The following is a 27117-nucleotide window of genomic DNA, read 5'->3' as shown; positions in this document are numbered from 1 at the left end:
CCTTCCTGCGCCGGGCCCGCCTCGCGCAAGCTCCACCTGCCGGGGTCGCGCGCCGCGGGCCCCGCCCCCGGGACTCGGCCCCGCCCCCGGGCTGTGACTCCGCCCCGCGCGCGGGCCTGCCGGGCGGCAGACCCAGGCTGGCTGGAGCGCCCTTGGGGTTCCCGCGCCGCGCTGCGGACTCGCGAGTGGGGAGCTGCCCCGGCGGTGGGTGCTGTTAGCCTCGCAGGCCGGGTGGCCATCAGCACCTGCTCGGTTTGCTGGGACACCGCCTTGCAGTCGCCGCGCCACCAGGTACGCCAGTGCGCCGCGTACGGACGCGGGGCCGAGCTCCGGCTGACCCGCAGACAGGCCGCAGAGGGCCTGGGTGACCAGGGTGATGGCGGGGCGGGGGTCCACCCGGCGGACCCGACCCTCGCTGCCCTTGGGAACTTTTGTTCTGTGCAGATCTGTTCCGTCTGTGTATATGTGTGTTTTTTTTCTTTTTGCAACAATAAAAGAGTAGAAAATGAAGTCTCAGGGTTTTTCGTCTGTAAAACCGTAATAGTAATAGGATTATGTCAAGACGAAATTGAGGTGTTTGTGATTTTTCTAATTTTGCTTTATAGATGGGAAAATGCGTCACGAAACTTGTTTTGAGTATACTTCTGCTTGCTCACCCTTACAACCGTTGTGTTTTGTTCTGTTTTGCATTTCTTAACTCTTGACCTTAATTGACTTTCTTATGATGTTGATTTTTGATGCAGTACCTCAGACCAGTCAGTACAAATAAGTATATTGAAGCACAGACAAGTGAATTGTGAAACTGTTAGCCAAAGACAGGACACTAAGATGGATTAGGATTGCTCAAGGAAATGATTTTGTTTTGAACGGGTTAAGGATAGAGCCCGGAGGAACTGTTCGTGGAACTGTCTGACTTTATTAAACTGTTCAGTAGACAGTTGGAGGTATTTGTATTCACAGTCTGGGAGCGGGAGCCAGGAAGGGGAAATACACATTGAGACATTGTACTGATGGATTTGAGTTTCTATACACGTGCTTAACAGATCTCGAGAAGGAGTCATATAGGTTTAGCAAACATTTAACATTTTCAGAGGAAAACTCGGTTTTCGAAATGTAAGCTACAGAAAGAACACAGAATGTCCATGTTTGTAAGATGCTTTAAATGTTTGAGAAATGTTAATACAGACTAGAATTGAAGCCCAAGGGAGGGCTGGAATGCCCTGGAGTAGATAGAGCACATGGGATACAGAAGTAGGGATAGTCAGGCTGGGGAAAGGAACCGGGAGCTGGAAAAGAACCAGGGACAAAGCAATGGTGGGAAGTCATGGAATTTTCTGCAGAATTGAGGTGGTTCCAGCGTCACTAAACTATAGGAGTTGGTTAATTTTGAGGCTCGGTTTTAGTTTGAAAAGGGGCATAGTTGTTTGCTGTTGTGGGAGCTAGCGGGGAGTAGCCTTGAAAGCACAGTGAAGATCTCACACAGGGAAGAGATCTGTAATTGCTGTCATTCTGCTCACACACCTCCATTCTCAAGAGTTCAGAACGACTAACACCCGAAATGTAGACCTATGGCTTTGCTGTGTCATTCATTTCCGAAGTGACACTCTGAGTGATAATATAGGGAAGTAGAAGTTTCTGCACCCGACGAGCCTCTCCACAGACACAGTAGTCCAGATCAGCCCTAATCAAACCCAATTAGGAAAAGCCCACTTTTAATGGATACCAAGGTTCCCGGGTGGCCTTCCAGCCCCCCAGAGAGAAGAGTCCTTCAGGTGAAGGGTTTCCATTCAAGAATAAATGAACGGGGCTGGAGTTCTTTATACTAAGAAACTGTATTAAAGCATCCTGCTGAGAAAAACTGGGGAATATTGAGCAGAATTATGTGTGTCCAACTTGTTTGTTTGTTTATTTTTGGTTCTTTTTGTTTTGATTTTGACAGGGTCTTTGTAGGTAGCTCCGACTATCTTGAAACTTACTGTGTAGACCAGGCTGGCCTCAAAACACAGAGATGTGCGCATACCTCTGCCTCCCAAGTTCTAGGATTAAAGCTGGAAGCCAACTTGTGGTGCATAAACTATGTGCATTCTACGATAGCTAAGAATGTGGCCCAACACATTTGTAGATAACCATATCATGTCACAAAGATAAACATTTAGACACTGCTGGAGCTAACTGAACATGTATTTGGCTATGAATCAAGAGAAATGAATTCATTTAGTCTTAAAGTAATTTTTCAATGATCATGGGCAAATTCTAAGTGTGGTGTGTGTGTGTGTGTGTGTGTGTGTGTGTGTGTGTGTGTATTTGTCTTGTTCTGGGTACTGAACTGGTACCTTGTGTTCTACCACTGAGTTACATCTATAGCCAAATATTAGCCCCCTTATTCTGTAATATTTTTCTGTTAATGAAGTTAATATCTGCTCAGTCTACCTCACTTTTGTGATTATCAAAGGTGGCCTAATCTGCCCTTTTCAGATTAAGTCACATATAACCAAATGAAGCTTTATATTCTTGAGTTTACATGATGAATACTTTAATAATACTTATCACTTTTCACTTGAAGCCTTTCTCGCCAAAAAGTGTTCCTGTTTTCTTTCCTATCCATAGGAAAGCTTAGACTTAGCCGCTGCCTACTGCTCACTTGAGGCCTCCAATAGTAGCTCTTTGTATTAGGTTCATTTACCAGCTGTGTGTGTGTGACTGAAGTGCAGAGGCAGAGAGGTTCAACTCAAGGCATCCAGGAAGCAGAGGACAGGGAGGGGCCGAGACAAGAGGGGAGAGTTGAAAAGGCACAGAATGATTGGAATGACAGTGAATAGTCTGTCTTTCTGGAAAGGAAGTTTGCATCAAAGTCTGTTTGTGAGTGAGCCATGGATTGGCTGTGAAGTCCAGACTGGTCTGTAAGGCCCTCACTTCTGTTCCAGCTTCCTGAGAGCTGAGAAGTTCACCACCACACTAGGCTTTGTAGTAAGGGTAGTTTTGTTCTGTTTGAAAGTGGGTGTGCCTGTATATTCCGAGCTGCCCTGGAATTCACTTTGCTGACCAGGCTGGCCTTGAACTCTTATCTCTGCCTCCCACAGCCGGGATTAAAGGAAAGCACCACTACACCTGGCTCTGTATTATTATTTTGTTTGTTTTTGAGGCAGGGTTTCTTTGTGTAGCTCTGGCTGTCCTGGAACTCACTCTATTAGACCACGGTGGTCTTGAATTCACAGAGATCCACTTGCCTCTGGCTCCCAGAGTGCTGGGATTAAAGGTGTACATAATAAATACTATAGGCTAACTGCCTTAGTTTCCTCACTAAGGTAAGTATAGAAAGACTACAAAAAGATACACGAATAGGAGATTATCAGGATGACTTGCCACTGAGAATTCGACAATAACCTAAGTATAAGAGATTGTTTAAGCATTATTTATACACTCTGCAGAGCATTAAAAATGATATGAACATTTATCAGTGTTTGTATTATATTTATAACAGAGTAGTTACAACCTAAATATTATTTACTGTTTTTCTCAAAACATCATGTACTCATATATCAAAGTCCAAATTTGTTTGTATGTATAGATACATACATCTGTATATATGTCTTCCAAAAAGTAACAAATATTGCTTGTCTCGTGAAGTTTTTATGAGATACCCATTAAGGCCATGTGTTTTTAATTTTATAACTATGAAACAACTATTAATACGCAGTAGCAATTGTGCTACATTGTGCTCTATTGTAGAATAGAGAAGGGGTCTGAGTCTTGTTCATCTTAAATGTACCAAGTTATGCCGGGCGGTGGTGGCGCACACCTTTAATCCCAGCACTTGGGAGGCAGAGGCAGGCTGATCTCTGTGAGTTCAAGACCAACCTGGTCTACAAGAGCTATTTCCAGGACAGGCTCCAAAACCACAGAGAAACCCTGTCTCGAAAAATCAAAAAAAAAAAAAAGAAAGAAAGAAAGAAAGAAAGAAAAGAGAGAATAAATGTACCGAGTTTGTAAATTCTTAGTGGTTAGATGCTTTTGTTCTGGCTTTGGTCAGAGGATGTTTCCTTACCTGTTGGTTACCTGTCCTGCAAATGCGCTACTCACACAGCGTAGCCAAGCACGTCTTACCAGAGGTGTGTGCTCGTTATGGTAGCGGCACACTAGCTTTCATCTGTAACTTATTACTTTTGACAGTGATAAAGCATGTGCTTTGATACAAATTTTATTCTGTTCTATTATGTTTTATGTTTGCAGGGCTGAGGAGCAAACCCAAGACTTGAGTATGTTAAGTGAGCACTCCTGGTTATTGTTTTTATAGTTTGGCAGGTAATTTTGAAGATATTTTCCACTAAACCTTATTACATATATACATATATTGTATATATTATATTTGTATGTATACATGTATTGTTTTATCTTTGCTTCAACAGATTTTTTTTAAACTTGTTAAAAATATGGAGCCTGAAACCGAGGGGCCACCACCAACAATACAAGTAACACCTCTTCAGCAAATGATTGCCTCTTGTACTGGAGCTATATTGACATCACTAATGGGTAAAATTATGTAACTTTGAATATTCCATTTGAGTTTATTATTTGTGAAGTAATGATATTTTTGAGGGATGTGTGTATGTATACATATTTGTTGTTTGTGTATGAGTGCATGTGGCATCCAGAAGTCAATGTCAGTGTCTTCTGTTGCTCTTCCCCATATTCGTGTGTGTGCCTGTGTGTGTGTGTACACACACATGCATGCATATGTGTGTGCAGTTATGTGTGGAGGCCAGTTCGAGACAGCCTCTCACTGAAGCCAAACCCCAAGTCTTTGCTAGGATGACAGTCCAGTGCCACTGGGCCAAATGTTTAACACAGATGCAGGGGATTCAAACGCTAGTCCATGTGCTCATGTGGCAGGACTTTACCAAGTCCCCAGGCTAACTATCGTGTGCGGTATGTAGGATGCCAGTATTTCTTCATCAGCATAATGATGTGAAAAGAGCAGAAAATGAAGAGAATCGAATCTCTGTCCTTGCTTTTTCGCTCACGGGTTGCCGCTGCACTTGGGAATGATACCTATTTTTCTGAGGTTTATGTTTTCATTGAAAATTAGGAGTCTCAGCTGGGTATGCTGGCACATGCCTTTAATTCCAGGTCTTGGGAAGCAAAGGCCTGTGGATCTTCGTATACATAGGTGTTCCAGGACAATAATAGAGAGACTGTCCTCCCCCCCCCCAAAAAAAAACAGGGAGGAAGAAAATTAGTTTTAAAATAAGTTATTGGAGGTCTCTATCAGCATTATTAAACTTTTACAGTTCCTTTAGGTCTTTCAAAATAGAAAAGGGATAAAATATTTGCATATAGGATAATATAATTTTGGGCCACTCAAGAGTTTCTTACATTTCTAAGGGTCACTTTTTATGTTTCATACAGTGCATTTCTTTTTTTTTTTTTTTTTTTTTTTTTTTTTTTTTTTTTTTTTTTTTTTTGAGACAGGGTTTCTCTGTGGCTTTGGAGCCTGTCCTGGAACTAGCTCTGTAGACCAGGCTGGTCTCGAACTCACAGAGATCCGCCTGCCTCTGCCTCCCGAGTGCTGGGATTAAAGGCGTGCGCCACCATCGCCCGGCCATACAGTGCATTTCTTACAGACAGAGCCAAATGACATAGATGATACCGTAGCATTTGAATGATTTAAGTTGACTGATTAACTAAGATAGCAAGTGATTACAACATGTAAACCAATTGCTTTGTGGTGTATCTTTAGGTCAGAATTCAAGTTCATTATGACCTTACAAATTATCTAATGTGACTCTCTTGTTCTCTGATGAGGAATAGTTTTCTTGAAACCACAGTTTGACATTTTTTTCTTATTTTCATGAACTAGAATATTCAAATAAAAATAAGATGCAAATTTTCTTTGTTGTTCCAATGGATGGCATAACCTAATGCTGAAGATGATTTCTGGCTAGCCTACCCCAAACTTCATTTCCTACAGCCTTTATTTGATGCAGATGTGTTGATCGTATTGGGAAGACCAGCACTGTCCAGTTTTTAGTCACCTGTAATAGGAAGCTGTTCTCAAATCTTTAGACTTAGAAGTTTCAGTCATTGCTTTAATATTTTCTAACATTGTAGTGCTTTAGTCTTAATGGAGCTGTAGCTGCAGATAGAAATGCCTTGTGCTTGAGACGTGGCTGGCCGTCTGTCTTCGCTAGCTGAGGACACCCGTGCAAAGAGCCACACATAGGAGCAACAGAACTCCTCCGTGGTGGGACACACGTTCAGTGCTGTTCTTAAACAGCTTACCCATCACATAGAAACTAGGAAAAGTACGGGTTGATGGGTGGTTTTTTAAATGACCATGCACCTCTTAGAGATTTAGAGATATCATATCTTAATTAAAAACTTTTATATTCATAGTGACACCCCTGGATGTTGTTAAAATTCGACTCCAAGCCCAGAACAACCCATTCCCCAAAGGTATGTATATTGGATACCGTGACAGTATTGTTAGAGTTTTAAGATGTTACTGTACTCGTTTTTGTTTCCATAGTATTTCTGTTAATTTATTAGAATTGATATGTTATCTAGAACCATTTTTTTTTTACCTTCTAATTGTACCTAATGAGATGTGGGCAGAAAAAAATGTGTATGGTAGCTATCCTTCTTTATTTATTGTATATAAATACATCTATCCATCTGTATCTTAACACTTTTATGGACTACCTTATTGAAGTAGAGACTGACTGTATATGTGAGTATATGCTATTCAGACAAGAATAGTCCTTTTCAGTCTCTCTTTAGAAAAGAACAGGTTTCTAAGAGATAACAACAAAACATAATAAAACATAGTAAGATAAAACAAAACCATCACATCAAAGTGATTTCTTTCAAGTATTTTAAAGAGGTTATTGGTTTTCTTGATTTCAACCCTGAGTTTGATTATTTCTTGCCATCTATTTCTTTTGGGTGTCATTTTTTTTTTATTCTAGAGCTTTCAGGAGTGCTGTTATTAGAAGGAGGTCTCTCCTTTTCTTCTTTTTTAATGTAGGTATTTAGTGCTATAGGTTTTCTTTCAGAACTACCTTCCTTGTATCCGATAAGTGGGTGTGCTTTGTACTCATTGTCGTTCACTTCTAGAAAGACCTTAACTCATATGTCGATCCAGTTTGCTTAGTTTCCACGAGTCTGTAGACTTTCTTCTCTTTCTGTTGTTGATACCCAGTTTTAATCTGTGGTGGTCAGATAGGATGGAGGGTTTCAGTATTCTTATATCTGTTAGGATTTGCGTGTGTCCTAGTATGTGGTCAATTTTGGAGAAAATTCTATGAGGTGCAGAGAAGAAGGTATTTTCTTTTGTGTTTGGGTGAAATGTTCTGTAATATCTGTTAGGTCCATGTGGTGTCTGACATCAGTGTGTCTGGGTGAAATGTTCTGTAGTATCTGTTAGGTCCATGTGGTGTCTGACATCAGTGTGTCTGGGTGAAATGTTCTGTAGTATCTGTTAGGTCCATGTGGTGTCTGACATCAGTGTGTCTGGGTGAAATGTTTTGTAGTATCTGTTAGGTCCATGTGGTGTCTGACATCAGTGTGTCTGGGTGAAATGTTCTGTAGTATCTGTTAGGTCCATGTGGTGTCTGACATCAGTGTGTCTGGGTGAAATGTTCTGTAGTATCTGTTAGGTCCATGTGGTGTCTGACATCAGTTAGCTCCCACATTTCACTGTTTGGTTTCTGTCTGGAGACCTGTCTGTTGGTGAGAATGGGGTGTTGATGTCTCCCACTATCAGTGTGTGAGGGTCAATGTGTGATTTTAGCTGGAGTAGTGTTTCTTTTATGAACTTGGGTGCCCTTGTGTTTGAGGCATAGATGTTAAGAATTGAATGTAGTGTCCTTCCCTATCTCTTTGATTAGTTTTGGTTTGAAGTCTATTTTTGTCATATATTAAAATGGCTACACCAGCTTGCTTCTTAGGTGCATCTCCTTGGAATACCTTTTTTTCATTCTTTTACCCTGAGTTGATAGCCATCCTTGATGTTAAGGTGTGTTTCTTGTATACAACAGAAGGATAGGTCTTGAGTGTGTGTGTTTTCCCTCTGGGATTATTTATTCCTTGTGTTCGGGGGCGGGGTTACCACTTTCATTGGTTTGTTCTGTCTAGCACCTTCTATAGGGCTCAGTTTTATCATGGAATGTCTTATTTCTCCATTGTGATCAAAAGTTTTACAGTTTGGGCTCTCTTAGAGTCTGTAAAACATTTATCTGTCTAGGCCCTCTGACTTTCAGCATCTCTATTGAGAAGTGCTATTTTAAAGGTCTGCTTCTATATGTTACTTGTCCCTTGCAGCTTTTAATAATTTTTTTTTTTGTTCTATATGTTTAGTATTCCAAAAAAACCTGATAGAGTTGGGTCGAATAAAAGGATAAGTAGGGGGGAGGTTGGAGAAGGTCCTTCTGATCAACTGGACATGGGGACAGAAAGGAGGGGGAGGCTGCAGACGGTGTCTGAGATGAGGGTGAGACTGGGGGGCTGGATTTGGAGGAGAAAAGGGGGAGAGGAAGGACTGCAGTTAGCATACCTGTTTCTCTCTGTCATTTTATAATGCAGTATTGTTCATGACTTTATGTGGAATTGGATAAAAGTAGTTCTATATCTTATCAGATGGACAAGAACACCAATTTATAATCAGTCTTTGAAAACTTTGTAAAGGTAGCATATCAAACAGAGGTAGCAGAAAGTTGACTGAGCTGTGATAAGTTGTCTTATTTGAATCCTCCCTATTCTGAGAATATAGCTGAGTAGGTGAATTGCTTTCCTAGCATGTGTGAAGCCCTGGGTCTCAGCATCAATACGGAGGAGAAAATAATAATAATAATTTTAAAAGTAAGCTAAAGCTTTCCCGTTGAGTATGTAGGAATATGGTGATATGAGCAGTCATATTGCAGATAAGGGCAAGAGAATAGTAAAAAGAGATCAAAAGGTTATGTTTACACATTAAAGAAAGTTGTGGATGCAGAGGGGAATGCTTAGGCCTATACATTATGACTCAGAATTCTGTCTCATTGAACAGAGAAGACAGTTCTGTCAGCAGTGTGAGTCTGTAGGGACCAGGTGTGGTAAGTTAGGTAGAGCTGACAGCTGTCTAGACGGCGGTACAAATAACAGGACAAGCACTGCATGCTTGTGTTTGTGACGTTTGTTCTGTGTGTTCTGACAGCAGATTTCCCTCGTGTGCAAGAGCTGACATGTAAAATGCTCCTCCTCTTTCTATACTTTCCTAGTCTCGCTATACTTGCCGCTTATCTGTAAAAATAATGTCATTGTATGAAGTAATCACTGGTTATTGGACTCTTTGTTAGGAAAGTGTTTTGTGTACAGCAACGGACTCATGGATCACATGTGTGTCTGTGAAGATGGGAGCAAGAAAGCATGGTACAAGAAGCCAGGAAATTTCCAGGGAACACTGGTAAAGAGATGCTTTTATTTGGAATCTTTGTATGTTTTCTGTTCTCATATTTATACTTCTGTGTGACTATCTAATTATAAGGGAATTAAAAGCCCATCATACTAAATCATGGTAAAGAATTTTCTTTACAACTTTCTAACTTTAATATGTTCCTCTTATTTATATAGGAAAAAGAAGTAACTTTTAAAGCCATTTTTAAATTTTTTGAGATTTGTAGATCTCCCATGCTTTTATAAACATACAACGTCATGTATGCTTGTCCCGTATCCTTGGTAGTATTACCATCAATGCACTTTTAAGGAAAGCACTATGAGGACTTTGCTTGTTTCCTTTGAAGAACAAGACCCATTTCCTGGTGCTCTCCGCTGCTTTGTAACCCCTGGCAGCTTCTAATCTGTTCTTAATTTAGAAAACTTCATGATGTGAAGAATGCTATGTAAATGGAACCATGGCATATGCTGCCTTTAGGGGTTGGCATTTTCACTTCACACCACCCGGACCCCTGGAGATGCATCCAGGCTCTGTATGAGCCTGCTATTTGCTTCTGGTCAATCGCTCGATGGTTTGATGTAGGTCTGCTACATTTCCATTCAGGGTTGTTTGCAGTTCTCAATATTGGGATGAAGCTGCTACATTCATTTTGTTTGTCTGGGCCGATGGGATGGTATGTGAGATAAAGTTATTTCTTAATATCTCTAATATTTAAATTTCTATCCCGGCTTGGGGTAAAATGAAATCTTTACTATGTTGGGTCTTGCAGTGAATTTTGTTTTGTTTTGGTTTTTGAAATAGCGTCTCTTTATATAACCCTGGCTGACTTGGATCTTCATATGTAGACCAAGCTGGCCTCAAACCCATAGAGATCTGCCTTCCTCTGCCTCCTAAGTGCTGGGATTGAAGTGGTGTGCCACTATGCCCAGCTTCCAGTGTGTTTTTTAACTTGTAACACTATCATTCAAACATTTTCCCCTCAATGTAGGTTTTAAATTTACTGTCAATTTTTGTTATTTAATTAATAGACGGATTATATTAATGCAATTACAGATGTAAGCGCTTGCCTTTTCCCTTTCGTTTTTATTTCTGTTTGTTATTTTTCTTGCCGTGTGTTCTGTTACATGTTTATCTTTTCCATTTTTAGCAGCCGTGTTTTTGTCTAGTCTTTCTTAGCTGAAGCAGTCTAATTTTTTTTAACTTCAAGTATGTTGATAAATGATCATTCTGTGTTTTTGTTTTGTTTTTAATGTTAGCTCCTTTGAAATCTTTATCAGGGAACTCAGACATCTTATCCCAATTTCTGTGTTTATTATTGTCTTGTCTTTGTGTATTATAACACCTTTCTAGTTCTTAGAATGGGCATCTTGAGTATTGTTATTAAACTCAAAATTCTAGTTAAACATTTTGTCTAAACTTTTTTTGAGAGGGTGGCGTGGTTTCACAGAGGAAGAGGGAGTGTCACATGGTTAATGCAGCATAGCTAGAAACCTAGGTTCTCCCCTCACCTCCAGTTGGCAGCAAGTTTGGGGGAAATGACTATGGGCAGAAGTGGGAGTTTGGGCTCTTTCCTCTGGCTCTGGGGTGGAGTGACGTCATTACTGTCGGGTGATGGCCCAGTTCCTCCCGCTCCAACATTCCTCTTCTGTCACCACCGCCTTAGTGTAGTAGACAGAAGTGTTATCTGGGGATGGAAGTTTATCGTGGTGATCTTCTGTGACACCAACCCCCTGAAGGTGCTACAGAGCTTCATCCAGCCTTAAAGGGAATTGAGACGACGACCTCCTTGGCTTTTGCTGGCCTGGTTCTGAGTAATGGTTGGCTGGAGGAGAGCAAATGTATCTTAAAAGTTCTCTTCCTCTTCCCAGCTTGTGAGTAGCCTTTCCTAACACGGCTCTTAAAGCTGCGGAGTTGTGATTGTGTCTGCATCTTTTTAGGCGTATGTAGGGTACTGGTTTATAAATATACCTTGTTTTATTTCTGTGTTTATTAGCTGGTGGACATTTAGGTTATTTCCACTAATAATGGAAATAATGCAGTTATGAACATGTAAATTTTTATGTGAACATGTGTTTTAATGTCTCCTGCATGTATATCTAGAGTTGAATTTTTGGGTTGTGTGGTACCACTTTAACTTTTTGAGAAACTGCCAAACTGTTTTACAAAATGGGTATATCACCTTACTTTCCCAAAAGTAATATATGAGGCTTCAAAATTACCCAGTCGTCATCAGGACCCCTTTTCTCCTTCTCTGCTTTCCTCCCTTTCTCCTCCCCCTTCTTCCCTTCGTCCTTCCATTCTGGGAGCAGGTTTCAGTGTGCTGCTTGGCTGCTCTTCCTGGCCGAGCCCCACAGATGGTCCCAGGCATGCGCGGCTGCACCTACCTCGTCTGTCTGGTTCAGTCGTCTGGTGTGTTTGAAGTGGTGTGCAGTTCACTTCACAGTGGTTAATGATGTCGAACGTGTTTTACATGGTGCTATTTCTATTCCGTCTTTTAAAGTTTTTTATTAAACTGTAAGAGTTTGTCTGTTATTTGCTTTAGTTTCTGATTCCTCTCCAAAGTGGTCTTTAATGACACTCTCAGATTTCATACTTAGGAGAGTTTCTGTGATCAATTCTGTACTTCCTTTTTATAGTCATGCTATAAAAAACTTTTTATTTAAAGAATTTTTAATTTCTGTATATGTGTCTGTGTGAATCTATGTCCACATGTGTGTGAGTGCACGCACAGGGGCCAGAAGAGAGCCTCGGATCCCCTGGAGATGCACTTCTAGCAGTTCTGAGCCACCTAATGTGGGTGCTGGGATCTGAACTCAGGTCCTCTGGAAGAGCAAACTTAACTGCTGAGCCATCTCTCCAGCCCTTCAAAAGCTTGTTAGATAGAAACAAAGAAAAACAAGTAATGGAGACTTTAGTCTGTAAGAATACATTCTACCTTACATATATGAAATTTCTCTTGTTTTTAAAGAATGACCCATAAGTACAAAAGTTTGTTTTAGAAATGAATGTTTAAAATATTGAAATTACCAGTTACTTATCATAAATCTTATCAGTTTTAAATATGGATTTTGTTTACCTTTCTGTTATAATTTTAGGATGCCTTTGTAAAGATTCTTCGAAATGAGGGCATTAAATCCCTGTGGAGTGGCCTCCCTCCTACTCTGTAAGTTGAAATTTTCTACTAAGCATGGTTGTAATCATGGTTGTTCATCACCATTGAACAAAGCTGCATTTTAATATTAGGACTCTTTCATTTCCTGAAGTATTGTTTCATGAGTTTCACAACTGTACATTTGGTGTTCTAGAAGGACTCACAGAACCCAGGGAAGGGTGTATTCATGTATGTGGTTTGTTACAGTTACAGCACAACAGGTCTAATTGGTAAGGGAAAAGACGTGATTAAGTGACCATGTGACACTTTCTAAAGCCCTCTCCTGCTGTAGCACAGGATGTACTTACTCTGGCAACAAGTACCTGCAGTGTGTCACATGTTTCTGCCTTGGGCAACTGACCTGAGTTTCAGAATGTACAGTTATTCTTGCATGTAGGCTACATGGAGCATTCTCTTTGTAACTGAAAGCATGTCATACATACCCCAGAAAGAAAGTAGAGTAGTTGCATGCCACAAATCACATCTTTTCCTAATCCTAGTAGACAAACTGCTGAGGAGCTTTAGACATGCTTGACGTAGTCCCCTCAGAAATATTCTAGAGACTAAAGGCTAGCATACAAATAGGCTCTCGTGAAGGTGGTATAGACAATTTAAGAACCAAGCCCGCTCTGTTAAGTTTTTGTTGTCCATGGTTTTTATTTTGCTTGAAAATAATTTGATGTTTTTTGTTGTTGTGCTAAAACTGTTAGATCTATGAGTATCTGTTTATCCAGTTCTAGTTCTCTGTTAAGTACCGGTTTATGAATGAATACTGTCAGTTTGAAAAGCTGAATGTAAAAACTCTGGCAGGCTTCCCCTGCTTCATTTGTTCTCCCAACTTCATCTGCTTTTTTATGGAGGGGATCATTCAGTCTTGAGTCACACGTGAGGCATATCTTTTAATGCTAAGATGATAGTGCTGGTGACAGCTCTGTGACCACTATTCAGTCCTGTTTCTGAATTCTTAGCATTGGCCATTTCTGTAGAGTATAAGAATTCTAAGCTGTGGTCTGTCACTGTGACTGTGATACTCTATAAACATAAAATGATTGCTTGTTGCATTCATCTCTATGACAAACGGTTGCCTGAAATTTTTATTTGAATTTAATAATTCCTTTTGATATTTTCATCTAAAATCTCATCAGAATTCCTTCACAACTAACATATGTGATCCTGCAATGCGATTGTAATCTGCTACTCATAGGCAGCTGTGGTATATGATCTGCGGTTTAAATTTTTACAGTAGTTCTTAGACTTTCAAGAAAAATTGGAGTTGGGAAGATGGCTCAAATGGTGGTAGAGTGCGTTCCATGGAAGCCTGAGGACCTCAGTGTGGTTCCCAGCACACACTTAATGTCAGGCACATTGATGCGCATCTGTAGTCCACCACTGGGGAGGCAGACACAGGATGTCCCTGCTGCTTGCTGGCCAGATCATTTAGCTTGAGGTGCAGTGCAAAACCCTATCCCCAAAAGAAGTCGGTTGGAAAACAGCTGAGTAAGACACTTACCATTGACCTTTGTCTTTGTGCATGCACACACTCTCACACACACACCTGTCCAGGTACGTACACATACATACACGCAGATGTGCACACAAGTACCTTTCTTTCAGGGGATAGTTATAATTTCTAGTTTAACCCATATAAAAACTTATAATATATGAACTTAACAGTATAGCTGGGACCTTTGATAATTCCTAACTTATTTTGTGTTTTTAACAGAGTGATGGCCGTTCCTGCCACAGTTATTTATTTTACCTGCTATGATCAATTAAGTGCTTTATTGAGAGCTAAATTAGGAGAAAATGAAACCCGAATACCAATAGTTGCTGGAACTGTTGCCAGATGTAAGTAATGAATTTGTTTTCATTTTGATTTCTATTTAGAACATCTATTTAAATTCTGACATTTACAGAGAATCTGTTTAATATACAGAATACTGGTATGATGTATTTTGCATTCTAGTTTGTATTAATTATTGATATCCATACTCCAGAAGTCATGTAGTAAGTAGGTGATTGCCATCAGAATGAGATGGGATTATCTCATGTTCTTTAAATCTTAATTATTAAGAATGATGTTAGAATTTATTCTTATTCACCTAAATTTTCAATATATTTGAGCCCATACATGACTCAGGTCAAAGCTTTAATCACATTTTTTATAAACTTAATGATTCAAAGCTTAATTAGAAGGAAGATTGTGTTTGTGCAGAACATTTAAAGAGGCTTATGCTGGACTTGGTAGCACATGACTTTAATGCCAGCCCCTGGAGACAGGTCACTAAGGCTGGTTCTATAGAGAGAGTTGTGTGCCAGCCAGGGCTACATAGTGAGGCCCTGCATCAGCATGAGAAGAGAAGCAGTTGTCTATCTCTTGGTCCTCTGGGCTCTCTGCTTGACTCTAGCATTTCTAGTATGACCCTCGAAAGAGCTAACGTGAACAAGAAGGTATATGTCAATTTTAACACAATTATCATGAGAAAAACATCTTTTGACATCGTTAGTGATTCTATTTTATTCTTCACAGACATTAAGAATGGCTGAAGATAACATAGACACATGAAGTATTAATGTAGAAAGGTAGACTAGCTGGGGGCGGAAGGATGCAGGGAGGAGAGGGGCAATGTGGAGATGGGGACAAGAAACAGAAATCAACCAAAACAAAATATATTCATTTAAAATTTTGAAATAAAAAACCCCCAAGTATATTTGTAAATGCCACAGGAACCTTTTACTTTGTCAGCAAATTAAATTTTTAAAAATACAAAGTATAGACTTAGCCTGGCAGGAGAGTTTCTCCAGGGTGAGGTTTGTTCATTGTGCTCCTGGTGTGCTGACCCCTGCAAGCTCCCCAAATGCAGGAAACTTGAGTGTATGATTTCTGGCCGTGGGGGAGGGGATTAAAACAGCTCCCATCATATCTGCTTTCATGTTTCTGTTCTCCTGTTTGTATTAGTTGGTGCAGTAACAGTGATAAGTCCATTAGAGTTGATCAGAACTAAGATACAGTCTAAGAAGTTTTCTTACAAGGAACTACATCAGTTTGTGAGCATGAAAGTGTCTGAAGAAGGCTGGATCTCCCTTTGGAAGGGCTGGGCTCCTACTATTCTCAGAGATGTGCCTTTCTCAGGTGGGTTTGTCTTACTCGTCGCTGCTAGTTTTAGACCTTTGTCTTGGGTCGTGGATGAATTTTACTAGGTTTTAAACTCTTTATGGTTAAAAGTAAACTTTTTTCCGTATTAACCACAGATGTGTTGCTCATTGTTTGAGTTTGAGATTTGCACAAGCCTTTAATGATGGACCAGTTTCTCATTCAGGTCCTTGTCTTTTCTCTTGTGTCTAATTGCTGCTAAGCATTTGTTGGTACATAGGCATACTCAGATAATACAAACTACCTTAACACTGTCCTAAATAAGTCATAAGGCAAATAAAATACAAATCAAACTATTATAAAATATACTTAAGACCAACTTTAAATTAACTGAACTCTTAATTTTCAGTAATTAAAAATAAATATTTTAAAATCTCATGTCTGTAATAGCAACAACACAGAGATCCGGAGAGATGAGGATCTCCATGAGTTTGAGGCAAGGCTGGAAGACTACACAGTAAGAAGAGTTGGCCCGACAGTTAACAGCACTTGCTACATTTGCTCTTCCTGTGGAAGGCCTGGGTTTGGTTCCCAGCTCACAGATGGCAGCTCACAGCCATCCTAACCAGTTCCTGATCTTATATCTCCTGATCTGGCACTAGGCATGCCAGACACATGCAGGCAAAAACATATAAAAATCAAAATTTTTTTTCTCTTATAAAGGAAAACATTTAATTGGAGCTAGCTTACAGTTTCAGAGGTTTGGTCCATTATTTTCATGCAGGGACATGGTATCCTGTAGGCAGACATGGTGCTGGAGAAGGAGTTCTTCATCTTGATCCACAGCCAGTCTCTCTGAGCTACTTCACCACACCTTGCTAGTTCTTTTTTAAATTGTATATTTATAATAAATATGCTTTACAAGGCTTTGTGGGTAGTATAATTGCAATTGAGATTTTCCTATTAGCTGATATCTGACGCCTTTTAGAAAAGTGAATAAATGCCATTTTTCTAAATATCTTTTGAGCTTTTTTTTTTTTTTTTTTTTTTTTTTTGATTTTCGAGACACGGTTTCTCTGTAGCTTTTTGGTTCCTGTCCTGGAACTAGCTCTTGTAGACCAGGCTGGCCTCGAACTCACAAAGATCTGCCTGCCTCTGCCTCCCAAGTGCTGGGATTAAAGGCGTGCACCACCACCGCCCGGCTCTTTTGAGCTTTTTTTGTAGATACTATACATTAGGACTTCTTTTTCTTCTTATATATTAGTAGTCACTGCTGCTACAAATTTTTGCTGCACATCTTTTATCAGTCTGAAGAAATAACTTTTTGTCTCTATATTTTCAAGAAATTTAAGTTTGCTTTAAATGGAAGGGTTAATTTTATTAAATGTTTACCATCATAAGTAAGCTCTCCCATGGCTTTATTAATGCAGTATGTAACATGAATTATCCTAACTACCCTTATTTATGGAATACCTCCATCTAGCCACCGTGTATGGCCTTTTATGTATGTTCACTGTGCTTTGTCTCGCTATACATTCCTGCACTGTGCTGTAGATTGCTGTACGTTGTGCCTGTCCTTTCTCCTGCTTGCATCCTGCACTGTGCCCTAGATCACTGTTCCTGTCCTTTCTCCTGCTTGCATCCTGCACTGTGCCCTAGATCACTGTTCCTGTCCTTTCTCCTGCTTGAATCCTGCACTGTGCTGTAGATCACTGTTCCTGTTCTTTCTTCTGCTTGAATCCTGCACTGTGCTGTAGATCACTGTTCCTGTTCTTTCTCCTGCTTGAATCCTGCACTGTGCCCTAGATCACTCTTCCTGTCCTTTCTCCTGCTTGCATCCTGCACTGTGCCCTAGATCACTGTTCCTGTCCTTTCTCCTGCTTGAATCCTGCATTGTGCCCTAGATCACTGTTCCTGTCCTTTCTCCTGCTTGAATCCTACACTGTGCTGTAGATCACTGTTCCTGTCCTTTCTTCTGCTTGAATCCTGCACTGTGCTGTAGATCACTGTTCCTGTTCTTTCTTCTGCTTGCCCTGTCAGGTGTTTGTTCATACTTTAGCTATATTGATGTAGAAGTTTTTGTTTTCTTAAAAGACTCTTAAAATATTAGTCAGAATTTCAGTTCCCCCCTTTTTAGTCTCGCTTAGTTTTAAGCATAAATAAAGGTGTGTCAAGACTAGAGTTTCTGTTTTACTTTGATTTGTAACATTATAGCTCTGTTCTCTAAAGTCTGCATTGTGTTTCTAAATTTGTGCTCATTTCATTCTCTGTTTTATAGCAATGTACTGGTATAACTATGAAATTTTAAAGAAGTGGTTGTGTGAGAAATCTGGTTTATACGAACCGACATTTATGATCAACTTTGCTTCAGGGGCATTGTCTGGTTCTGTAAGTTTTTTTTTTTTGTTTTGTTTTTTTGTTGTTGTTGTTGTTACTGTTCCAGAAAATTACTAATTAGTATTGAAACAGAACAAGATCTTATCTAGCATTTCATGTATATTAAAAGGACATTTTTTCCTATTTTCAGAAAATAAACTATTAGCCATTAAATTATTTTCAAATGTACGTTCTATGTTTTTACTCTGCACGCATTCATTTTTGAACAAACTTGTATTAGTTAGACAATTCCAGTTATCATGATTGTGTGGATGCAGCCCTTTTTTCTTACAGAGTATTTTGCAGTACATTAGGTCAATCAATGAACTAGATGTGGAGAGCTGATTGTCACAGAGTTTTATCTAATATGTATCACCAAACCCAACAGATGGTGTTCTAGCCTCTGCTGCTGTGCTTCTTTGGAAACATTTTGGCTATTTAGAAATTTCTAAAGGATTTCGAGAAACATTGAAAGCAGAAGGGAAGAATCATAAAGGACCATTTTTGGGACTAGGAAGCTCATCCTTCCTCACCCTCCAAGTGGTACAGGTTCATCCTTGGCCAGAGAGAGTTTTCTTAGATCCATTACTTCCAAAATTAATGTGTGGTCATTTGCCGCACGACACAGCAGATCGTAGTTACAGAGCAGCATGACTGAGTCAGCACTGTGCCGAGAGGCGGAAGCAGGAGGACCTGGGTGCAAGGCCAGCTTGGGCGACATGATGACGTCCGTTGTCTTTAAAAAGAAAACAAGTGAGATTTAAAGGGCTGAGTAGAGAGGTGGAAAGTTGCAGGAAAACTGGAATAATATGCCAGAAAACCTAGGATAAGGCAGCTAGTGTTGAACATGCAGAAATCAGAAAACAGGTTCAGATCTTGGTCAGTTCAGCTAGCAGTAAACATAGGGGCAAAAATAATTAGAATTGAATGAGGACCTCGGGGTACGCCAGCTCTACAGGAATAGGAACGACTACAATTTAGTGTTGCTACTGAACATAAATTGTTAATTTTTAATCTTTCAAGTAAAGATTTGTCTGTACAGTTGGAATGGCTGTGATGGCGTACACAGCAGTGTCTCAGCTGACACTAGAATGCGCAGGAGCAGCCTGCTGCCTCTCGACTGTGGGGATGAGAAAATGGCAATGTTTTCATATTGTCTGCAATCTTTGCAACTGATTGCAAGAACAGCACACTGCTGCGATGAAATAAAATGTGATTTTTAAGAGACATTTTATGAATGTATTTATTCAGACATGAGCTAGGAAGCAAAAATGCTGCATATGGGTATTGTATCAGATATGAGAACATTCTTAAAGGAATTTAATTATCTTTTTAAATCTTAAGGCAGTATGGAAAAAGGTGTTAAATTACATTACTTTGAGAAGAGTTTAGAAAATGTGATTGTTGAACCCTTGCAGCTATAAGATCGATTCAAAGGTATATGGAAACTAAAAGTTTGAACTACATTTTCATTAACTTTTAAATTTAATTTTTCTAATATTTAGAAAATGTTTCCTGGAAATTTTCACATGCTCAATACAGACTGAAGAATTTCTACTTTAAAATATGTTAAAAACTAAGTGTGGTGGCTCATGCCTGTAATCCCAACACTTGGCAGATGTAGACATCAGTGTCAAGAGTGTCAGAGTCCTTGGGGCTCAGTTGAGGTGGAAGGCGAGTGTGAGGTCTGGGAGCGCCACCCCCATACGCACTGACAACACCTAGTACAATAGCATTGTATGGCACAGGAGAATCAGTTATGAAATCTGGGTATAAAGCCATGGAGGACTTTCTGAGGCAGTTTACTTTTATGATAAATCCTGAAGATGTAATGTGTTTTCATCAATAAAAGATTTACGTATATCTGGTTTATTTTAAAATTCAGTTTGTGATTTTGTGATTATCCATATTAAATCATGTGCTAACACATTTTTTAAAATATTTTTTTAAAAATTAAGGATTTAAACCTACTTTTTGATAGTTTGCAGCTGTTGCAACTTTGCCATTTGATGTAGTGAAAACACAGAAGCAGACACAACTCTGGACATACAGCACTGGGAGAGGTGAGTTCAATTAAGGCGTTCTAAGACACCGGTGCTTCCCTCACGTGACTTGTTAGGGGTGCAGAAAATCAGGAGACACTGCTGTTTCCCTCTGACCTTTTTCCTCTTTAATGAAACTGATGAAGGTGTACCCTTAGGTTGGAATACTCTTAACTGCTATGAAGAAAAAAAAGATTACTTTTATCATGAAAAGCTACATTGTTATAATTTTTCTAGTAGTTTGTTTCAAACCTATCTCAAATTTATATTTTTATTCACCTTGTAAATACTCTTTTAAATAAATTAAGACAGGTCAGTATGAATGACCCCCCTTTCCCCCCCCCAAAAAAAATCTGGCCATCCATGGCTACATAGTAAGACCTCATCTCCCAAAAGAATGGTAAGAAATTACTTAGGAAGTTTTTTAATGAAGTTGATATTTAGTTTCCTTAATTCTTACTATTATCCCTATCTGTTTCCTCCTCTTTATTTTCCACGTCTTTGTGACCTGTAACTTCCTCTAGAATGAAGTGTGCTCTTATTCACTCCTACTAGACCCTGCCACTCATACCGTCATTCATTTTGGTTTAAAAGTCTAGTGAACCTGGCTGTGATTGTGCAAGCCTGTTATCCCAAAATTTGGGGCTTGGAGGCAGGATCGTGAGTTCGAAACCATCCTAGTGAACATGGTGAGACCTGCTTAGAAAAGGGAGAGATGAGAGGAAAAGGAAAAAGAAATGGTATATAACAGGCCTAAAGGAATTGCCCATTATAAAAATGTTTTGTATAAGCTTCATGATGACTTAAGTTAATGTAAATAATATTTTCTAACCTGTGACTGATTTCACATAAAGTTGGCATTGTTTGTTTATAGATCCCTATAAATTAATCTGAATGGCTTTATCTTTGACTTACTAAATGCAAAGTTTCCTGTAATATTCGACACTAATGAAACCTGGGGGTTAATTATAGTTTATCCTCTCGGTCTCCTTTCCCACAGTGAGCCTTCTAGCTGCCTAAGCACTGTCTACCTTTGATGACTTAGAATTATTTTGTTTTCCTTCCTCCTCTTCAAAATGCATTTTGCCCATTAAGTATCTGCGTCAGGAGTCTTCTGTCTGGTATCATTTCTCATAAGCAGTATGGCTGTGGCATTGGTGGTGCTGAGACATGGAAGCCGTCCTTTTCAGTGGCTGAAGTCTTACCAGTTACTGCTTTTTTCTAGTCAGTGCCTCTCTTTTTCAGCTCACAGTGCGGAACCTTAAAGGAGAGCTGGGTTGTTTTTCTTAGACCCCCACTGTCCACTTTGACCTATTGCTCCTCTTGAGTAACTGATAGATTACCAGTCCAACAATGTACATATGGGTTGCAAAGTTATACAATAAATAGTCCAGAGCTGTTTTTTATTGCACATCATTTTTATTATACATTACTTATCCCCCCCTTCCCCGAATAGCTTTGCTCAGTTTTGAAGTGATGTCATTTATCTCTAAGTGTCTTCATCACTTTCCTGTTGCTGTGACAACACCATGACCAAGGCAGCTTACAGAAGAAGCATTTCATGGGATCGGAGTTCTGAGACTGAGTCCATGACTGTCAGGCAGGCAGGGGGCTGCAGCAGTGGCTGAGAGCTCACATCTGAGGCAGAGCGAGACAGACAAGAGACATTGGAATGGTGGAGTCCCAAGTGACACATCACCTCCAACAGGGCCATACCTAATCCTTCCCAAATAATTCCACCAGCTGGGAACCTAGGATTGAAACCCATGAGCCTGCAGAGGCCATTCCCATTCAAAGCACCCCAAACAAGGCATAAAGTCAGTGAACTGTGTATGGAATGATTTGCCCAGTCTTCATCTGTTACTCAGTTACTGAATGTCTGCTCTGGGTTAGGTACCAGGCAGCAGAGCACCAATAATTAAGGTATTCAAAAACCTACCAGAAGACGCAACATTCAGAAGCATATAGGGTATAGTAAGTGCCAGTTCTATAACATTTACCTCATCTATGAATACAGCATTTTTATTTAACTTCTTAAAAACTTGGGCCACTAAGATTGCTTACCAATCTTAGTGGTAAGACTCCTGCCACCAAGCCTGATGACCTGAGTTCAGTTCCCAGGTCCCAGCCAGTGGTAGGAGAGAACTGTCTCCAGCAGGTTGTCCTCTGACCTCCTCATGTGTGCACGGTACATATTCATAAGTGCACAGATTAATTATTAACTTTTTAAACACCGTAATACTTAACGTCACCATTTTAAACTTAACCCAAATTTGTCTGTTTTCTAGAGCTTAAGTTTCTCCAAACATATATGATAACTTAAATATTATTTAAATTATTAATCATTTTCATTCTTCTTAAATATTTAGGGAATTAATACAATATAGCGATTTTTGTCTTTTTGGATCCTTTTTGCCTTAAAATCTATTCTGTCAGTCACTGTGAGGTGGTGCATGTTTATAATCCCAAGACCAGGGAGGCTGAGGCAGGAAGATCCCGATGAGGCCTGGCTGCCTACATAGGAAGACTCTGGCTTTTATGAGAGGAGGAGAGTCTGCCAGCACCTTAAGGTGTGTGGTTTGGCTTCTGTTTTCTTTCCATGTCTGTTTCTTCACGAGTGATGTGGATTTTATCTAGTCAGCATATTGCTAGGTCTTGGACTTTCTTTAATCTACTCATCCAGTCTGCAGTTAAAACAGGCAAAAAATAGAGGATTTTTTTCTGTAATCTCTCTATCTGTCTTGCTTGCTTCCGTCTTGTGTCCTTCAGTCTGCCTTCATGACTGCAGATTGGCCTTGGTATAAACATTGCTAAATAAAATCTTACCATGCAGTTCTCAAGAGCAGAAGAGGCAGCATAGGGTCGTTTGTTCATTATCCGGCCGGGAGTGGGCTGTTCACAGGAGAGCCTGCCTGCCTCTGAGCATTGTTTCCAAACTTACTTTGTCTTTGTTCTGTGGACTGGCTAGAAACGGTGTGCAATCAAGGTGAAGATGTGCACTTCTTTAGAGGCTTCATATTTGGATCTAGTGTCATCCCTTTTAGCGAAGTTTTCCTATCTTGTCCCTCATCCCATACTCGAGTGGAATAACAGAGATGTGCTGCTACCTAGACCCTATCATTTGAAGGAAACAGTACAGATCGGGTTAGAAAGCTGTGTTTGAAGCAGAACTGCATTAGGAGAAAGACTCATCCTCAGAACCATTCTTAGACAGAGACATTTTTTTTCTTCTGTTAAAACTACGGATAATAAAATTGAAATGAAAATGTTGTTTCTGGAATTGCCTTAGATGAGAATACATTAGATATATTAGGTGAGTTTTCTCTAACTTCCATTTTTCGTTGTTGAGACTCTGAACATTAAAGAAAGTACAAACAGTAGCACCACTGATTTGATTGTGTGTGCTCCTCCTTGCTTGTATACTGAGGACACATTTGCATGTAGAGTTGCCACCTGTTTAAGGAAACCAGGTATTAAAAATTGAATTTGGGTCTGGTGGTTCACATTCGTACCCCAGCACTCAGGAAGCTGAGGCAGGAAGATTGTGAGCTTGAGGTTAGCCTCAGCTAGAGAGTGGTCAGCCTAGGCTATGTACTAAGAACATATTTTATTAAAATGAAATAACCAAAGATAATACACACTTATTTATATATGATCTTGTAAAGGTTTGATGAAGAATGGCCCCATAGGCTCATATATTTGGTCCCCGTTAGTGGAATTGTTTGAAAAGGATTAAGAGGTGTGGCCTTGTGGGAATAAGTGTGGTCTGTTGGAGGAGATGTACCAGTGGGGGTTGGGCTTTGGCCCAGTGTTTCCCCCTCTACCTGCTGCCTGAGGATCAGTATGTAAATAAAATTCTCAGCTACTTCTCCAGCACCATGCCTCTCTGCTCCCTGCCGTGATGATCGTGGACCAACTCCAGAATTGTAAGGAAGCCCAATTAAGTGTCTTTTTATACAAGAATTGCCTTTGTCATGTGTCTCTTCACAGCAATAGAGCAAGAACCAGAACAGATTGTTAAGTTTTGTTTTACGGTGTTTTTTCTTTAACATTTATAGTTCCTGTGCCTTTGCATGTGTCAACCTGGGCTATAATGAAGAACATTGTTTCTGAAAATGGATTTTCTGCATTGTTTACAGGTAAAAATCCTTGCTTTACAGTCTTTGAACACAATTATGAGTTTTAAATTTTCTGTAATTGACTTCTAAGAAGAAGTGATACTTAATATTTTATATTTATTATTTTCTCTTAAATGTTGTTATGTTAGTAATATCCAATAGTAGCTTTATTGTTATAAGTACAATTTGAATTTGAAGTTGGGAATGAGCAGTGTGTTCTGCTCTTTCCTACCTATGTATGATAATGGGATCTGGTATTGCAATTCATTAAATTTGGTCATAACGCTGCATTTTTAAAAAATAAGCTCAGCCGGGTGGTGGTGCGCACACCTTTAATCCCAGCACTTGGGAGGCAGAAGCAGGTGAATCTCTGTGAGTTCGAGGACAGCCTGGTCTACAAGAGCTAGTTCCAGGACAGGAACCAAAAGCTACGGAGAAACCCTGTCTCGAAAAACAAAAACAAAAAACATAAAATAAAATTTATTCCCCTTCCATTCTTTTTTTCAGGTCTAATTCCTCGATTAATTAAAATTGCTCCTGCTTGTGCCATTATGATCAGCACATATGAATTTGGAAAGGCTTTTTTCCAGAAACAAAATGTTAAAAGGCAGTAATTCTCTTGATGGACTTTTGACGTAAAATGTCAACCAGTGCCAAACAAGGTGAAGATTGATAGGAAAGATGGGTTTTTTCAACATTATTCTCTTACAGTGTGAATTTATCTGTCTTCCCTATAATTTAAATGAATAATAATTTCCAATCTACCTCTAAATCATAATCCTAGTTTTAATTTTATGAGATTTTAAAAACATTATCCAGCCGGGTGGTGGTGGCGCACGCCTTTCATCCCAGCACTTGGGAGGCAGAGGCAGGTGGATCTCTGTGAGTTCGAGGCCAGCCTGGTCTACAAGAGCTAGTTCCAAGACAGGAACCAGGAACCAAAAGCTACAGAGAAACCCTGTCTCGAAAATCCAAAAAAAAAAAAAAAAAAAAGAAAGAAAGAAACATTATCCAGAAGCTGCATCCACTTTGTAATCTTGCGGAGAAAATTACTTCTTAGGAGAGAAAGGAGATTTCTGAGTGCATATAGCATTCCCCTTCTCTAATGTTTCTGTGGGGTATATTTTCACTGATGTATAACCACGCAAATTTGGATCTGCAGTAGAAACCCATGCTGTACTTAGACTAGTGGAGTAAATAGTTTAGAGCCCGGAATGTGCTCTTTACCTAGCTTGTCTCCCAAGTGTCATTGTTGGAGAGTTCTTTAGGCCACTTCTACAACTTTTTCTGATAAAATGAACATGCCCTAATCTAAAAGACCAAAATATAAAACGATCCAAAAGTTTCAAGTCTTTTCTGCGATATCCCCAGATGCTGCTGCTACAAGTGGAAAAGCCTTCCTTCGGTGACAGCATACAGATTGTAGGCACACAGAGATACCACAGATTGCCTACCGGCTGTTTGTATAAATTGTACGTGAAACGTGAATATATTTATCACTAAGTAGGAATGAGGTTCTTAAAAATTAGGTTCATTTTTTGTGCATATGTCTGTGTATATTATATGAAGGTCAGAGGAAAACTTTGATGAGTTAGTTCTCACCTTCCACCATGTGGGTCTTGGGATCTGAACTGGGGTCCCCAGGCTTAGCAGCGAGTGCCTTTACCCACTGAGCCATCTTAATGGCCCAGGAATGAGAATTTTAAGTATGACTGGAATGTAGCTCAGGGGTAGAACTCTTGCCTTTGAAATGTGAAACTCCTGAGTTTGATCTCCTGCACAGATGATAATTTAAATAAATAAATGAGACGGCAGTGTAAGAAATGCTGTTCTGTTTGACTTATTCCAGTGAAGCAAAAAGCACTTTATACATTCTGTGTGCGTTCTGTGAACAGGAAGTATTCCCTCCCTGCCCCAACATCATATTGTATTTGGTGACAGTGATCTCTAGTGTTGGTGGGAGAATAAATGTATTGTAGAAAGTGTTTGTATGTTTCATCAGAAATAAATGATACAGGGTTTATTGTATCATGGATTTTATGTTACAATCCTGTGTTGATTTACATTAAAATTTTAATATATCCATATATGTATTTGCAATTTTTTTCATCAAAATATTTTTTTTATTGCGAAAAGAAGAAAAAAAACATAAACAAAAAACAAGTTTCCACCTCCTCCCAGCCTCCCATTTCCCTTCCCCTCCTCCCACCCTTCTCCCCCTCCTCCCACCCTTCTCCCCCTCCTCCCACCCTTCTCCCCCTCCCCCCACTCCTCTCCCCCTCCCTCTCCAGTCCACAGAGCAGTCCGGGTTCTCTGCCCTGTATTAAGTCCTAGGTCCTCTCCGTCCATATCTAGGAAGGTGAACATCCAAACTGGCTAGGCTCCCACAAAGCCAGCACATTAAGTAGGATCAAAACCCCCTGCCATTGTCCTTGGTGTCTCATCAGCCCTCATTGTTCGCCATGTTCAGAGAGTCCGGTTTTATCCCATGCTTTTTCGGTCACAGTCCAGCTGGCCTTGGTGAGCTCCCCGTAGATCAGCTCCTCTGTCTCAGTGGGTGGATGCACGCCTCGTGGTCCCGAATTCTTTGCTCATGTTCTCCCTCCTTCTGCTCCTCCTTGGGACCTTGGGAGCTCAGTCCAGTGCTCCTGTGTGGGTCACTGTCTCGATCTCTATGCATCACCAGATGAAGATTCTATGATGATATGCAAGATATTCGTCAGTATTGCTCTAGGATAGGGTCATTTCAGGTTCCCAATCCTCAGCTGCCCAAGGAACTAACTGGGAACCTCATCTTGGGCACTAGGGAGCCCCTCTAGGGTCAAGTCGCTTGCCCACCCTAAAGTGGCTCCCTTAACTAAGAATTGTGGTTCCGTGCTCCCCTATCCACCTTTCCTTTATCCCAA

General features: G+C 40.0%; 1 protein-coding gene and 1 pseudogene across 1 annotated transcript; both read left to right on the top strand.

Annotated features, from left to right (window-relative positions):
• Positions 1–137: 137 nt before the first annotated feature.
• On the top strand, positions 138–26292 carry LOC121434734 (solute carrier family 25 member 40). The gene is made up of 12 exons (XM_041633664.1): positions 138–291; positions 4231–4302; positions 4407–4530; positions 6394–6453; positions 9333–9439; positions 12526–12593; positions 14305–14429; positions 15541–15714; positions 17954–18063; positions 20033–20114; positions 24152–24232; positions 24719–26292. The coding sequence occupies exons 3-12, from the start codon at positions 4431–4433 to the stop codon at positions 24823–24825; spliced, it is 1014 nt and encodes a 337-aa protein (XP_041489598.1). The 5' UTR covers positions 138–291; positions 4231–4302; positions 4407–4430; the 3' UTR covers positions 24826–26292.
• On the top strand, positions 15357–15500 carry LOC121434812 (annotated as a pseudogene).
• Positions 26293–27117: the final 825 nt, after the last annotated feature.

The sequence above is a fragment of the Microtus oregoni genome, unplaced genomic scaffold (assembly GCF_018167655.1).
Source record: "Microtus oregoni isolate MIOR12 unplaced genomic scaffold, Mior012 000044F_ref0000062, whole genome shotgun sequence".
NCBI classification, from domain to species: domain Eukaryota; kingdom Metazoa; phylum Chordata; class Mammalia; order Rodentia; family Cricetidae; genus Microtus; species Microtus oregoni.
The sequence above is the reverse complement of the archived record's forward strand: the minus strand, read 5'-3'. Positions and strand labels throughout refer to the sequence as shown.

Coding starts and splice junctions, on each gene's coding strand:
- LOC121434734 (XM_041633664.1), top strand. CDS start 4,431: ATGGAGCCTGAAACCGAGGGGCCACCACCAACAATACAAGTAACACCT. Junction 4,531..6,393: donor TATATTGACATCACTAATGG/GTAAAATTATGT, acceptor TTATATTCATAG/TGACACCCCTGGATGTTGTT. Junction 12,594..14,304: donor AGTGGCCTCCCTCCTACTCT/GTAAGTTGAAAT, acceptor TGTTTTTAACAG/AGTGATGGCCGTTCCTGCCA.